We start from the raw sequence: 15,832 nt of genomic DNA on the forward strand, positions 1-15,832 counted from the left end.
AATATCACTATAGATGTTATAAAACTGTCTTCTTGACACAAAATGCACAAGGCAAACTTCTCAAACCACCAGCTTCATCAATGATCGTTTCTCCCATGAATACAAATACTGAGAAGTTCAATACAAATGTTTGTTCGGCAGTTTAGAAAAAGCAGTCACGAGGTTAGGCCACTCAAGCTTAGGATAATCTTAGTGTTGAAGTATCGTAACATCACTTACAATAATGTACAATTGAAAACTGGGCGTTTTTCAAGTTACGATGTTTGGTGATTCATGTTTGCATGCTAAATCAGAAATGAGTGCACATACAATTTAACTGGACTGCCATGACATGAGATTGGAACATAGGACGACATTGTAACTTTATTTTCGCCAGAAGTGGTAGTTACGATAGTAATGTTCTGATTCGTCGATATTTTATTGCAAATAGATGTACTTTTATATATAAAACATTAACCAATGTCAAATGCTCCGTAATTTTTTACACATCGAAGTAGATTTTATAAAATTTTAATCCAGCAAAATAATCTACCTATATGTGTCTCGAAATCACAAGATGCCCAACTAAGTGTCTGATATGTTTCAATTGTTATAAAAGACTACCCTTGTAGCAGTGTCTAATTCTGTTTTCTGCACAATGAATTTGTTAAAATATTAAGCGCTAGTCCTTAGTGTGTGGTATTGAAATTAAGGAAAAGGAGCCATACTCGCACACTGGATGTAAGGTCCAAGACAAAATTATGGAAATATTAGTGACCATAACAATTCGCGATCCAGATGCGAAAATAAAAGTGTATTCATGCAATGGGTGATAAATCTGAAAATATATTGCACACTACACTCACCTGTCAGGAAACACTTCATCCTCCTCCTCCGAAGATACTTGCACTTTCTGTTCCTGCTGAACTCTGTCCAGATCGACAAAATCTTTCTGGAAAAGTAAGTAGATAATGAAGAGATGAATATGTGGGTAATCGCTTTCCTACGTCAGCGACTAACATTAAATGTTAGAAATTTGCAAACCTAATTGATACAATCTCATTTTCAGCAAGGTTGTAATGACTTGCATACAAAATCGAACTGGTTCTCTCAAACTGCCTTCAATTACATTCTCCATGTATTATTTATATTCGAGGTATTTGCCTGCATTGAAATGCACTGGAATCAAGTTGCAACATTGAAAAAGTGATGTGTAATTACATCGCATTCTGCAGAAAAGAACCAAACAAAAATATCTCAATAATTAAATAATTCTAATGATCCATATTTTGAACAAAGTCAGTCTTATAATTACGCTTTTGGTTAAAGCAATATGTAGGTAAACACATTTATTTGTAAATTTATTACTCTCGTTTAACTTTGAAGTGCATTTTTCTCACTTTAGGTATCATACGGGTTTGTTCTTTTCTACAAAATGTGGTCCAATTAACCTGCAAAATAGATAACCAGGATTTTCTACAATATCTGATACAAATGAAGAGTAAAAATGTATTTATTTACTTATGCATACACTAGCCATGCCCATGTGCTCCGCTGCACCCGTTAGAAATAGATCTAAAGTAATTACATAATTACCCCTTAATAGGACATTTGATCCAGGGAACATTCGTGTTTGATAGAAGGATAAATCGTTTATTATGTTACTTAATTTAAATTGTATTAAAAAAAAATGAAAATGCGATCATTTTGATCCAGTCATAAAAATTATTTTAGGAAATACAGGAAACGAATGCCTATCAAGTTTTCTGTGCATAAGAAGCTATTTTAATCTTACCTGTCGTCAATTCACTCAGAAGTTACTATAACAACATTATAGCATTATGTCCATCTAGAGAAACTACACTTTCCAATGGTGAATTAATAATTAATTATAAAAATCGGTTAATTTAGTTTTCCGATATTACATCATACAAACACAGAAAGATTCTCTGTAGGCTACCATACGTTTCATAGCTTTCGAATGTAGTTGTCCAAGGTCCCTTATAGACGAAGTCATTTGTTTTTTATTTCATTACACCACCTTAGATGGCATTGTTATTGTAATTTTGAAACTCATTTATCTCATTAAATATTAGTCCTATCAAGACTTTGCATAGAAAAAAAGTTATCGGAAATTATTTTTAAAGAAACTTTTGTTATGTAATTTTTTCATGAAAATTAATATGGGAGATATTTCGATTTATTTAATTCGAGCCCCCTTATAATCCCCCTTTCAAATAAAATATTTTGAATGCCATAGAGCCTAAATTCTAAGTTACAACGAACTTAATTTATATTCCAATTTTCATATAAATCGGTTCAGCCATTATAACGTGAAAAGGTAACAGACAGACAGACAGACATACAAACAAAAATTTCAAAAAAACGATTTTCGGTTTCAGGGCGGTTAATTATATATGTTGGGACCAATTATTTTTTGGAAAATCGAAAATTACCAGACAAATTTCGGCTACAGATTTATTATTACTATAGATTTCGCTGTATCATTGTTGAAAATTTTATTCTCTCAAAATGCAGCCTCTCTAATATGACTTGATGTTCTTTTCAGATAAGAGTGCAGAAAATAAGGGTCTTGCTTCCACAAATACTTTATCCTGTTTAACTACTAAGTGTTCCAGTGATAGGTACGGTTTATTCTTTGGCCGCTGGGTACCACAGTGATTGAGCGACGGCTGCCAACAAGGCCCTAAAACTGACGCCATTTCACCTAAGTAAAACTTACAGGCATATTTACTTACTTCTTACTGGCTTTGAAGGAACCTGGAGGTTCATTGCCGCCTTCACATAAGCCCGCCATTGGTCCTAAGTTTAATCCAGTCTCTACCATCATATCCCACCTCCCTCAAATCAATTTTAAAATTATCCTCCCATCTACGTCTCGGCCGCCCCAAAGGTCTTTTCCCCTCTGGTCTCCCAACCAACACTCTATATGCATTTCTGGATTCGCCCATACGTGCTACATGCCCTGGATTTAATGTTCCTAATTATGTCAGGTGAAGGATACAATCCCTGCAGTTCTGTGTTGTGTAACTTTCTCAATTCTCCTGTAACTTCATCCTTCTTATCCCCAAATATTTTCCTAAGAACCTTATTCTCAAACACCCTTAATCTCTGTTTCTCTCTCAAAGTGAGAGTCCAAGTTTCACAACCATACAGAACAACTGGTAATATAACTGTTTTATAAATTCTAACTTCCAGATTTTTTGACAGCAGACTAGATGACAACAGCTTTTCAACTGAATAATAACAGGCATTTCCCATATTTATCCTGAGTTTAATTTCCTCCCGACTGTCATTTATATTTGTTACTGTTGCTCCAAGATATTTGAATTTTTGCACCTCTTCGAAGGATAGATTTCCAACTTTTATATTTCCATTTCGTACAATATTCTGATCACGAGACATAATTATATATTTAGTCTTTTCGGGATTTACTTCAAACCCTATCTCTTTACTTCATCAAGTAGAATTTCCGTGTTTTCCCTAATCGTTTGTGGATTTTCTACTAACATATTCACGTCATCCGCATAGACAAGAAGCTGATGTAACCCGTTCAATTCCAAACCCTGCCTGTTATCCTGAGCTTTCCTAATGGCATATTCTAGAGCGAAGTTAAAAAGTAAAGGTGACAGTGCATCTCCAAGTTTTAGCCCGCAGTGAATTGCAAAAGCATCAGATAGAAGCTGGCCTATACGGACTCTGCTGTAAGTTTCACTAAGACACATTTTAATTAATCGAACTAGCTTCTTGGGGATACCAAATTCAATAAGAATATTATATAAAACTTCTCTCTTAACCGAGTCATACGCCTTTTTGAAATCTATGAATAACTGATGAACTGTACCCTTATACTCCCATTTTTTCTCCAATATCTGACGAGTACAAAATACAGGCATACTTACTAACCATAATACGTTGTATCTGATATTATTATATGTTATATTAATTATAGAATATTGTACTCACCCTTATGACAGTAGCTGCTGGAAGTGCTGACCATTTTGAGCTATACAGAGTTAGAATCGCCGTAAAAGACCATTGTTCACATTCACGAGCTTCACTGCACCAATTTGTCTAATTACGTCACGAATTTGTATTTCAGTTGTTCAATTGAGCGAAGATTACAGTATATGCATACACTTTGTTTTTTAGTGTTGCCAATAAATAAAAATCTAACAGTGTTAGATCTGGGGAATGATCAGGCCAATAACCCCCTACTAATAATTCTCTGACCAAACATAGGGGTGAACTCTGTCATAGACGCATTGCCAGCATGAGCGGTCGCATTATCCTGTTGAAAATATCCCGTTAACCATTCATGATATGTCAGTTCTAATGAAACAAATTAATATAGATTTAAATAACACATTACTATACAAGAGTGTATAGATTGTAGGATATGCTGATGATTTGGATATAATGGGAAGGTCACTGCAATCATTAGAAGTATATAACCAGCTAAAAATGACAGCTGTTAAGATTGGGCTTCAGATTAATACAGATAAGACTAAGCGAATGGTCGAAAGTAGAGATCGACCGGAAATACCGCCAATTTTGGGTGAATTTGAGATGGTGAATGAATTTGAGTATTTAGGCATAATTCTTAATTCTAATATTGATAAATGGACAGAAGTACAATGGAGAATTTTACAAGCAAATAAGATGTATTTTGTGGTACTGAAAATAATGAAATCTAATTGTGTACATAGAATAACAAAAGTGAAAATTTATAGAACTATTATTATAAACGTCCTATGTTATGGAAGTGAAGCCTCGGTCATGACAAAAAAAGATGGAAATGGCATTGGGAGCATTTGAACGGAAAATCCTCAGAAGGATTTTCGGACCAGTCCAACAGAATCCACAGTGGAAAATCAGGTACAACGCTCAATTATATAAATTGTACAATGATAATGATATAGTCACTTTTATCAAGCTTCGAAGACTGGAATGGACTGGTCACATACACAGGATGGATGACCACAGGGTATATATGGTGTAAGACCTAAAGGTAGACCCATAAATAGATGGATTGATTCGGTAAACGATTTATTTATTTTATTGGGTTATTTTACGACGCTGTATTAACATCTAGGTTATTTAGCGTATGAATGATATGAAGGTGATAATGCCGGTGAAATGAGTCCGGGGTCCAGCACCGAAAGTTACCCAGCATTTGCTCGTATTGGGTTGAGGGAATACCCAGGAAAAAACCTCAACCAGGTAACTTGCCCCGACCGGGATTCGAACCCGGGCCACCTGGTTTCACGGCCAGACGCGCTGACCGTTACTCCACAGGTGTGGACTCGGTGAACGAGGATGCAAGGGTTTTGTTGGGGACAGCAGCTTGGAGGTGAGCGGCAAAGGATAGAGAAGAATGGAGGAAAAGGATAGAGGAGGCCAAGGCTCGATTGTGGGCTGTGGTGCCACAGTAGAAGAAGAAGATATGTCAGTTCTTCACACAATGGTCTCAAAATAAGGTGTATGCCCTTTCACTCTTTATTGTCTCTTCATAGAAGTAAGGTCCAACAATTCTGTGAGCATTGATGGCACATCACATTCCTATTTTTTCTCCATGCTGTGGAACCTCGATCACATGTCGAGGTGTTTCTATTGCCCAGTGCCTGTTATTACGCGATGATACATGTCCATTAAGAAAAAACAATGCTTCATCAGAAAAAAAAAATCAACTCGGAATCTATTTCATCATCATGAACTTCTTTTATCATCCAGTTACAAAAATTAAGTTTTGAGTTAAAATCAAGGCGTTAAGTGATGAACTACAGTTCTTATGAAGGGCTTTAAAATGTTTTATTGCTGGATGGACAGATGTTTTTGTAATTCCAGTCCTCTGTGTTACACATCTCCGAGACTTTTCAGGCGTACATTTCAAAGCTGCTCCAACTTCGTCAATTTTTTCTTCTGTAATCACACGATATTGTGGTTGTTTTTTTTTTGTCAATTACACAACCTGTTGGAATAAACTTTATCACTAATTTTGTTTTATTGCCCTCCTGGTTGGAACTGAGTGGCCTGGGAAACAATTTCTAAATTTTCCCCTTATTTTGCCACACAATTCCTTTTTCGTATAAGTTTTTACACTGTACGTAAGGTCAAGTACAGAATATCTCACCATTACGCTATTTTGAACACGACTCATCTCTACATATTTCAATCTCAGACTGACTAGTCATTGAAACATTACATGAAGTATTGAAAGCCGAGAGAGGGGGAGCTGGTCACCCATCAGTTACTCAGCCGCAGTTGCAGCCTAGCAGCCAATGAATAAACTGGTACTTATTGCTGGAACACTCTATATAAAATAACATCTAATACAGCAGACTCAGAAAATTCAAATTTCGAAATGGATTGATGGATGGAAAATGAAATTTATCATTATGGAAGCTTGTAAAATATCAAGAAACTAGTTTCGTGAGAGATAAAGAAAATAATGGCAGATCAACATCCCTAGTAAATGGTGTTAATGCTGATTTAATAACAGTAAGTCCAGAAAATTATTAAATATTCTGAAAGTGGAATACGGGGTGGACCATTTAAATTGATACTGTACTATATCTCCAAAACTAAGTATTGTAGAAATAAATGTCTTGAATAAAAGTTACTTGATATTATGGGGGAAAGTAAATGCCATTTGTCGTGTTTTATTTGCAGGACGTTGTGATGGTTATTTTAGGGTCAATTTAATTTTTTTAAATAGGAACCTACATTTTTTATGTTGTTTTCTCATTCCTCATAAAAAGCTAAACAACTTTTGTATGAAGCACTTTGCAATTGTTCTTACACCAACGTAAATAACAACAAAAATTATGAATGGCATGTACGCAGAGTGCAATGAATGGTTGGACCCATTCGAAACAATCCAGCATCACAGTAGGCGAGGAGGCAATGAGACATTGTGTCCGTTGTTTTGTTTACTTTCCACGGTAGGACGGTTTCCTTGTATCTGTCGTTAGTGTACTTGCAGTCGCCTTCGAGTCACGTAACAGGCCCGAGAGGTGTTCATGTGTTTGATCTCTCCTGCCTTTTATCTACGTCCATACCACGTTCTGATTGCTTACAGCGCGATATTTTCTTCTGGTGGCAAGACTTGGAAATAATTTGTTTTTTGTTTGTTTTTTTTTTTTTTGCATAATTTGCGAGCGAATTGCTTAATTAGCATATGTACGAGGTTTCACATTGCTATGATCATTACAGTCCGTGCTGTGCCACACTGAACACCGTCAGTTTAATTATAACCACCTGGTACTATGAATCAAATTGCAAGGGGAGAATAGATGAGCTGCTGAACAATGTGGTGTATTTTCGTAAATTTGTAACAAAATAAACTCAACTCAGTTATAAACAAAGCTGTATTATTATTATTATTATTATTATTATTATTATTATTATTATTATTATTATTACTATTATTATTATCATCATCATGATCATCCTATAACCTTACTTCTTAACATAGAGACTTTCCAAATCTATTGTGGGTTTTGGATAAACTTACATATCAGTTCGAACCAATCGTGAAATGTCTATGATAGTAATTTGTGGACCAGTACAAGAAAGAAAAAATTTTGAAAAGTTAAAATAAAATTATGTCCCTATACACAAGAACTTTCTCCACCCATTCGAGATAATATTCTTTTAACTACTGAAAATATATATTTGCGAATCATTACTCTATTTCAAATGTAAAAATGAAAGCTGTCCAAGTTTAGGAAATACTACAAACAAGAAAACATTTAATATTGCACACTGCTAATGGTTTTGACTTAATTAAAAATACACTATCTGTATATCTGTGTACAGATAGCGAAAAACTTACATCAACTTCAGATTTCACAACTGAAAAGCTAATAGGCACTGGAGTGTCTTCAACTTTTATCTCTGATTTGATTTCATAACTATGGTCCATGCATTCTGTCTTCATGCCCGTCACTTCCAGTTGTGATAAATTCCCTTCCTATAGAACATAAAGAAATCATGAATGATTTTAATTAGTTGTTTTAAAATTTACTTCATTTGTAAGCCCTCAATCTCGTTCTACATGGCCGTTATTGGTTAACTCTCTCAACACAGGCAACTAATTAGATAAGAAAATTGAAGGTAAAAAAGAGAACAAAATATTAGGGACAGAGGCAATGACTGATAATGGGTCAAGTGTTGCCTGAGAAAATAATATACTGTACATACTACTGTGATGTGTAAAAGAAAGTGATTTAATTTCTACACCAAGTGTACAATTGTCTTTTCGAGTATGATATTTTATTAATCATTACTCAGAACAATAACAAATACAAAGTGGAAGGTAACTTTTTACAATCCTTCACACACATAACAGATCATGGCATTTGGGAACATTTTGTCAAATAATATTTTTTTCAAACGACAATAGTTTTTTCCATGTTGAATCTTTCGTACACTACTTTTAACACTTGAATATAAATAAGTGACTAAATGGCGATCTTACTCGTGTTAATTGTGTAAGCATGTGCGGCTTACAGTTGTTTCGGTGCTTCTTCACACCATCCTCAGAGCCTACTAGATCTTGGCATCATCTCGAACTTCGCTGCCTGTTATGTGGGTGCGTTCGATTCTTGAAGTGTTGAAATGTGGTGTCAAATAGTGTGTGTGTTCTGAAATTGATCTCTGTGTTGAGAATTTGATCAGGGTGTGTTTTAGTGTGTCTGTATATTTCATATTATACTAGTGTGTTGAGCTTTGGTTTTTGGGTTGTATGTGTAGGATTTCCATGTCTGTATTTATGTTATTGTATGTGTGGTTAGCATTAGCTATGTGTTCGGCATATGTATAGTTTTTTGTAATATTTCGAAGAAACGAATGTTGCAACGTTGTAGACAATAGCAGTGTTTACTTCCCGAGATCATTGCATCACAGCATATTGAATGCCGTTTCAATCATCTACTTGGCAGGGGTTTTGAGAGAATGTACACACATATCGTTTTGTAAACAAAAACATCTGTTGAGAATGCTGTAAAATCAAAATTTATGTAATCGTATCATGTTAATTACGTGAACTATGTTATTCGTTATCTATTGTATCGTTATCGAACTACGTTATTCGTTATCTATCGTATCGTTATTGAGCTATGTTATTCGTTATCTATTGTATCGTTATCGAACTATGTTATTCGTTATTGTATCGTTTCAGCACTAAATTTAGTACGAACACACACATTACATTTTAAGGCAATTTCATCAATAATACAGTAGAATGAAGAATTATGTATAAAAGAAAATGAATCCTTTAAATACAGTATTATTTTACACTGAGGATCACACAGTTGATGTCACTCCAACTCAATTACAATACAATGTTTGAAAGAAATAAACAACTTTGAAATTAAATGAAAATGATACACATTAATGTGAGGTACATTGTTAAATTTTGGGTGAAACGAGCGTTGAGGGACTTTCGCAGACTTCTATTGCATTCAAATAAATATAAAATACGATAATTTGGTCCAGGGAGCATCCGTTTTTGGTGCAAACATAATTCGTTTGGCGTGTTTCTTAACTGAAATTAATCTAAGTGGGCCGGTGTCTATTCCATTATTGGCGGAAGTCCCTCAATGCTCGTTTAACCAAATTTTGTACACCATTCTCTACAGTGTCTTCTAAAGGTACTGTTCAAAGTTTCCACCAGTTGCGTGTCTGCAACTTCACACTCCTTGTGGCATTATTACTTGGGGATCTTCACCAAAAGTGACTCAAGTCCTCAAATTGCAGAAAAGAATACTCAAAATCATTAAAAAAGTTCCTATTCGGACTGAAAGTATAAAAATTTTCAGAGAACTAAAAATCTTACCTGTACCTTGCACATATATTTTAGAAACAGTGTGCTTTATTCATCAAAACATAGATTCCTTTAAAACAAATTCAACCTATCATGAGTATAACACCAGAACATCTCAAAACATACATCTGAATTACCACAGGCTTACCAGAAGTCTTAACAGCATATCACATAGAGGCAGCAATTTATATAATAAACTTCCACAGAAAATCAAAGAACGTAACATAAGAAAATTAAAAAAAGAGGTAAAGAACATTTTATTAACACATATGCCATTTTGCACAAATGAAAATCTAAATTTAAAATTTTAGAATTTAACGTTTCTTGATACTGCCCTTGACCATTTATGTTTCAGGTAACTCAGAGTTGAAGAAAAGACAGGGAAAAGCAAAAAGAGAAGATACTAGATAGAACAGTGGAGACTGAAGATCAAGCTTGCATGTCACTTAATATTAAACTGTTAAATTTATTTAGAATTAGGTCTATTTTTGTATTATATTGTATGTTATGTCATTTTCTTGTAATTCTATTTGGCTAATAAAGATCTAATCTAATCTAATCTCCTGATCCTGTTATCTGTCACGGTATAAGTGAGCAGCTGCAGCGGCATTGTGACCAGTTTTGCCATAAATTAATAATATGTCCAGATACTCACGATTAGAAAACAATGACATCTCGTCGTGTTTCAACTGCTTCGAACTGTACGTACCGTGCAACTAATGACGAAGTGAATGTAAGCGTATCGTCCGCTCCGTACAGCTAGCTCGGCCACATGGTTCGCGTACGTAAGAAACAGTGTTGCCAACGTGTCACAGTCCTGTTCCCATGCAATATGTATACGACTATTAACGCGATTTGTTCGAAATCTGTGTTATTTTCCATTCAAATACTACTGTAACATGGCCATACATAGCTTACCCTTTTATCCTACATGAGATAAAAATCCAATTTTGAGCAGTTTCATGAAAAACTTAATCATAATTTCAAGTTACAAGAGGCCATTTTCTTCGAAAATCGTCCTTCTGGAAACAAAATATTATTAGACCTTTTTGTTTGTCATAATTCGAGATATCGTATACCAGAAAGATTGTAAAAGGTTACCTTCCACACTGTACTTTTAGACAAACAAATAAAAAGAATAGCAGGAAGACTTTTCACTTTACCTCTGATGAAGCTTTATCGTCTCCTATTTCGTATTTGGTATCATGTGCTTGCAAGTCCAATGGATCAAACTCAGGTTCCATCTTGATTAAATCCATCACAGCTGAAAGAAGAGGTTATGTAACTGACAGTGATTTATAGAAACAGAGATGTTGAGAAGCTTTATTACAATTTGCTACTATCTAATTCACATGACACTTCCTTGTACTTATCTACTGTCACAATAGCCCTGCCAAGATCCTGGAATTCGTTATCTGCCAGTATCAGCCACTACCCAAATAAAATTAAATTCATACGCATACCTCCTAGGTACTTGGTCAGTAACTGAGACTTGTCCAGACCTGGCTTCTTGTTAATATTAGTCTATTGGCCGGTTTGTCCAAGTATTGTTAGAACACTTAACGACAGTTAAACCTTCAACAGTTTGTTAAATACAGTTTTTCCATTTGTTCAACACCAGTTTCGCTTAACAGATTCTTAACCGTTTGTTAACTTTAAATTTAGGATTTCAGGCCGTTAATTCATTTAACAAATAGTTAAACATGGCGGATTACACCACAGCTGTTCAGACAAAAGTTGTGAAAATAATATGTTATGTTTCTATTTGAGGAATGTTTAGAGTAAGGGCTGGTTTCACCAAGCTTCAGTAAATCAGTCCAAATGAAACATTAACTAGTACTGAACATTAAAATATTTACACGAGTACGTTTATATGTGCGCTGTCTTCGTAGACTTCAAGCTGAGCAGTTATATGTGCCTCGTCACGGTGGCTACGTCATATCTCTCCGATGGAGCGAGTTGGCTTGCCATCCCTGGGGCCCGTGTTCGATTCTTGGCGATAACTTTTTTTTTATTAACGTAACTAATTTTTATACATGTTACCTTTCTTCATTTTTTTAATTTTTTGTAGTGGAACGAATTATTTCGTAACTCTGGCTCCACTAGGAGAATTTAAAAAACTCTTGGGAGATCAATTTTCTTCCCGAAATAATACAAAGATAAACAAACAAATTAAAGACAAATAAAAGAAATACACATGTGGATCTAATACATTGTCCACATGCCACCGGCGTCTATCACTGCCTGGCAATTTCGGGGCATTGAGTCCACCAGATCGCGGAAATAGTTCTGGTCCTTAGCGAAATCTTCCCAGGTAGCCAGAACTTGATCCCAGAACTGATCTGGATTTTGAGGTGGGATGTCTCGATATTTGTCAATCCTCCTATTTTTCATGCTTTTCCGTGAACCGTCTTTGAACGTTTATGGCGGTGTGTGAAGGGTGATTATCCTGCTAGAAAATTAAATTTCCATCGGAAAGAAAACGATTATAAATTCCAAGAATCCAGTTCTTTCGCTTCTGTTTTAAAGCCAGTGCAAACATATCTTATTGCTAGCTATAATATAATTCTAATAAATGAAAGTTAATATACCAATTAAGTTTTCTTATGTTTGATTGCACATTATGTATTAATTTACTAACATTTCTTAGGTACTGGTATGTAGTTATAATAATCACTTTCATGTCTTAAAATAAAACTCAGTTGTATGTTACCTAGTTGACTAGTTTCAGCTTTGTCTCCGCCGTTTTTATGATATTCTAACCTATGATCAGTTTCTTCTAAAATGTTGAGTACCGGTACCACGATCTTCGTGACGCGGTATCTTTAGTGAATTTTTGTGTCATTCAAATTTTCAAAATGATCGCTTTTTAAATGGTTAACATTATCTCCATTTGACTCTTAATTTTCGAGCAGTTCATATATAACAATTCTGTGTCGAAACGTTCCCCCATTTTATATTGCAACTAATGAATAATTAAAAATTTAAAGATGGAAATTTCTATCACTAAATTTTATGATAGTTTTACTGGTTCGTTAAGTTAAAGATGCTTGGTGAGATATAAAAATGATTTAATGAACCAGTAAATAAATTAATGAATCATTAAAACCTTAATGAAGTTTTGTGAAACCGGCCATAAGACTGATAATATATAATTTAAAAGATATTTTGGAATATCAATATAGGGAAGATAATCTTTATGAGTCAACAGATTATCATACTGACGCTTATTTCGATGCTGAGCTATTATCCATTTAATATTGAGAAAATGTGCGATCTCAACGTGGCAAGAAATTGAAGTCAGATTTGAATATCCTACAAACAGAAATACGCCACTTGTTCCAATTCACCAGCTACTATTAGCTCTAGATTCTATGTTACTGGCTCTTCAACTATAGCCGATGTCAATTGTACTTCAAAATACGCAGTGAGTAAATAATAAAATGTTTCAGCAGCAATTGCTTCTTTAGGACGAAATTACATATAATTTATACATGGACCTGAATTAGAGAATGTTATATGATACGGAATTCTCCTCGGGGTTTTGTGTACAGTTGACTACACACACATTCGTGTATTTATTATCACCTGGTAGTCATGATGCTGAGATTTTTCTAAACAGAAATTCATTTAGCATTATAAAATATAACCATACTTATAATAATTATTATTATTCAATAGAGTCAATGCAACTTTCATTTATCAACTCTCTGTACTGTATGAATCATGGCTAATGTAACGGGTTATGATTTTACACATGTTTCATGACTTACTCTACAGTACAGAATTTAAATAATAATATCAGCCAATAAGAAGTTGGCAAAATCATTACCAACTGCTGTTGAGTAGTTACAAAAGTATTAAGGACAGTTAAAGTTAAGTATTGGTTATTTTAAACAAAATTAGGATAAACTCCAGAACACGGACTACACCCTTTCCCTCTCACTTCAAAATTCCAACGTTGTGCACAGAAAATAAATTATTGGCACTGAAAAGTGCCTTTTGGTAAATACAATGATGCGCATTCGACAAACGCAGACAAAACTGCTCTTTTTAGTATTTTAAGACATAATTTGGTAGGTTCAGTCCGTGTTCAAAATTATGTTGAAAAAATGGAAAACATCTTAACAAAACGTTAAAAATAAACCAGCTGTTAATTTAACATTTGTTAAGCCAAATTAAACATTACTTGGAAAAACTGGCCATTAAGCTAGCACAAAATATGTCAATACCCAGTAACTTCACTCATATATAAAATATAATTATTCTATGTTTAAATTGGCTATCAACAATCGAAGTAAATGTGGCAAAGGTAAGGGCCTGAAATATTAGCTACAATATTTAAAAAATGGGTAACACAGATACCAACAATGTGAATGTTCCAAGTTAACGTCTTATTCTACATTGGACTCACATTTTATTTCCAAAGCATCATCAGATTTCATAACCCCCAATTGTTAATGAAGTATCCATGTTTGTTTAGTATACAAGTCAACAATCAAGCAAGCATTTTCGTATACTAGCTAATATAAACTTGATTGCTATGCACTATGTAGCTTTGGATCATAACTTCTGATGTCACATCCGGCTATTTAGTCAACAATCTAGTTCACTTCAGCTGAAAATGTAGCTTTGAGACACGGTCTTAGTAATAACATAGGAAATTTCCCTGCAAAATCTATCAAAATCTACAGTAGACGTAAACCTGATTGGCGAGTTGGTATAGCGCTGGCCTTCTATGCCCAAGGTTCTATGTTCTATGTTCTGGAGTTTGTCCTATTTTACGACGCTGTATCAACATCTAGGTTATTTAGCGTCTGAATGAAAATATGAAGGTGATAATGCCGGTGAGATGAGTCCGGGGTCCAGCACCGAAAGTTACCCAGCAGATGTTGTTTAGATAACTATCCGAAGACAGGTTGGAATCTAATAAATGACACTAATAAGGCAACATTCATGAGACAAATAAGCAAGGTGATATTGGGGTGCGGAGGCCTGTTCTCCCTCACCCCTCTTTAATATTCAGTTCGGAAAACTAAAAAGTGCCACCAAAGAGCGGTAATAGTAAAAGAAAACACAGAATGATGGTTATATTCTAGTCTGAAGTTCATTTTGATGTATATAAATTACAGATAAAAAGTGCAACTTACCTCTTCTACAACTGCAAAGTTACGAAACAAATATGTACGGGTAACCACGTATGTGCATATACACCATAAGTGAAACCTTTTCTTTTTGCTTCCGCCTGGACTCAAAAAAAACGAAAGAGATCCACGCTGCCGTGAATGTGACGACAGTATTTCCTTGCGTTTACTGAAGCGCTTCATGCCTTTGCTGCAGCAAAATGAGGGTCGAAAAAAATCGTAAGTAGGTCAAATGACTGCAAAATGGTGGAAAATTAATATTGGCTTCTATTTGTGCCGTAATATATTTAACCCTAAAAGAACCAAACATGTTAAATAATTTCGACTTCCATGATAATGACATGGAATTATTATTACTAGACGATTTTGACAATAATAAACGTTGCAAAAGACCAAAACCAACGAGTTTCTAACTCGTTGACCAAAACACACATTCCGCCATGATGGATCGTGCAGCTAGAGTTGGGTCGATTCGTGAACGAATCGTTCATTCGAACGACTAATAATAAAGAATCGTAAGAATCGATTCGTGGTATCAACGAATCGTCGTTCAAAAGAATCGTAACGAATCGTCGTTCAAAAGAATCGTAACGAATCGTCATTCAAAAGAATATTAAGGAATCGGCATGGTATCGTAACCCACGATTCTATTCGTTGTTTGATGTAACCTGTCAACGGACATATCCGAACCGTGTCGAATGCTCCCGAGCGAGAGTGAAATCAAAATATATACTGCATTTGTTAAGTATGGAAAATAATGAACACAAACCTGAAATTTGCATAGTTAAATAGAGATGTAATGCAAAAAATGTACTTCATAATAAGGTTCAGTTGATAAATTATAATTTAGAGACATTAT

General features: G+C 34.7%; 1 protein-coding gene across 1 annotated transcript in view; it reads right to left on the reverse strand.

Annotated features, from left to right (window-relative positions):
• The window catches only part of LOC138691426 (zinc finger protein 107-like), a 57,125-nt gene extending 41,719 nt beyond the window's left edge, over positions 1–15,406 (reverse strand). The window contains exons 1-4 of the mRNA XM_069813352.1: positions 14,980–15,406; positions 10,993–11,093; positions 7,838–7,975; positions 846–931 (exon numbers count right to left, since the gene is read on the reverse strand). Of these exons, the coding sequence (XP_069669453.1) occupies positions 846–931; positions 7,838–7,975; positions 10,993–11,088 (320 nt within the window). The 5' untranslated portion in view covers positions 11,089–11,093; positions 14,980–15,406. The remainder of the gene's footprint in view (positions 1–845; positions 932–7,837; positions 7,976–10,992; positions 11,094–14,979) is intronic.
• Between the last annotated feature and the right edge of the window lie 426 nt (positions 15,407–15,832).

The sequence above is a fragment of the Periplaneta americana genome, chromosome 16 (genome assembly GCF_040183065.1).
Source record: "Periplaneta americana isolate PAMFEO1 chromosome 16, P.americana_PAMFEO1_priV1, whole genome shotgun sequence".
Classification (NCBI taxonomy): domain Eukaryota; kingdom Metazoa; phylum Arthropoda; class Insecta; order Blattodea; family Blattidae; genus Periplaneta; species Periplaneta americana.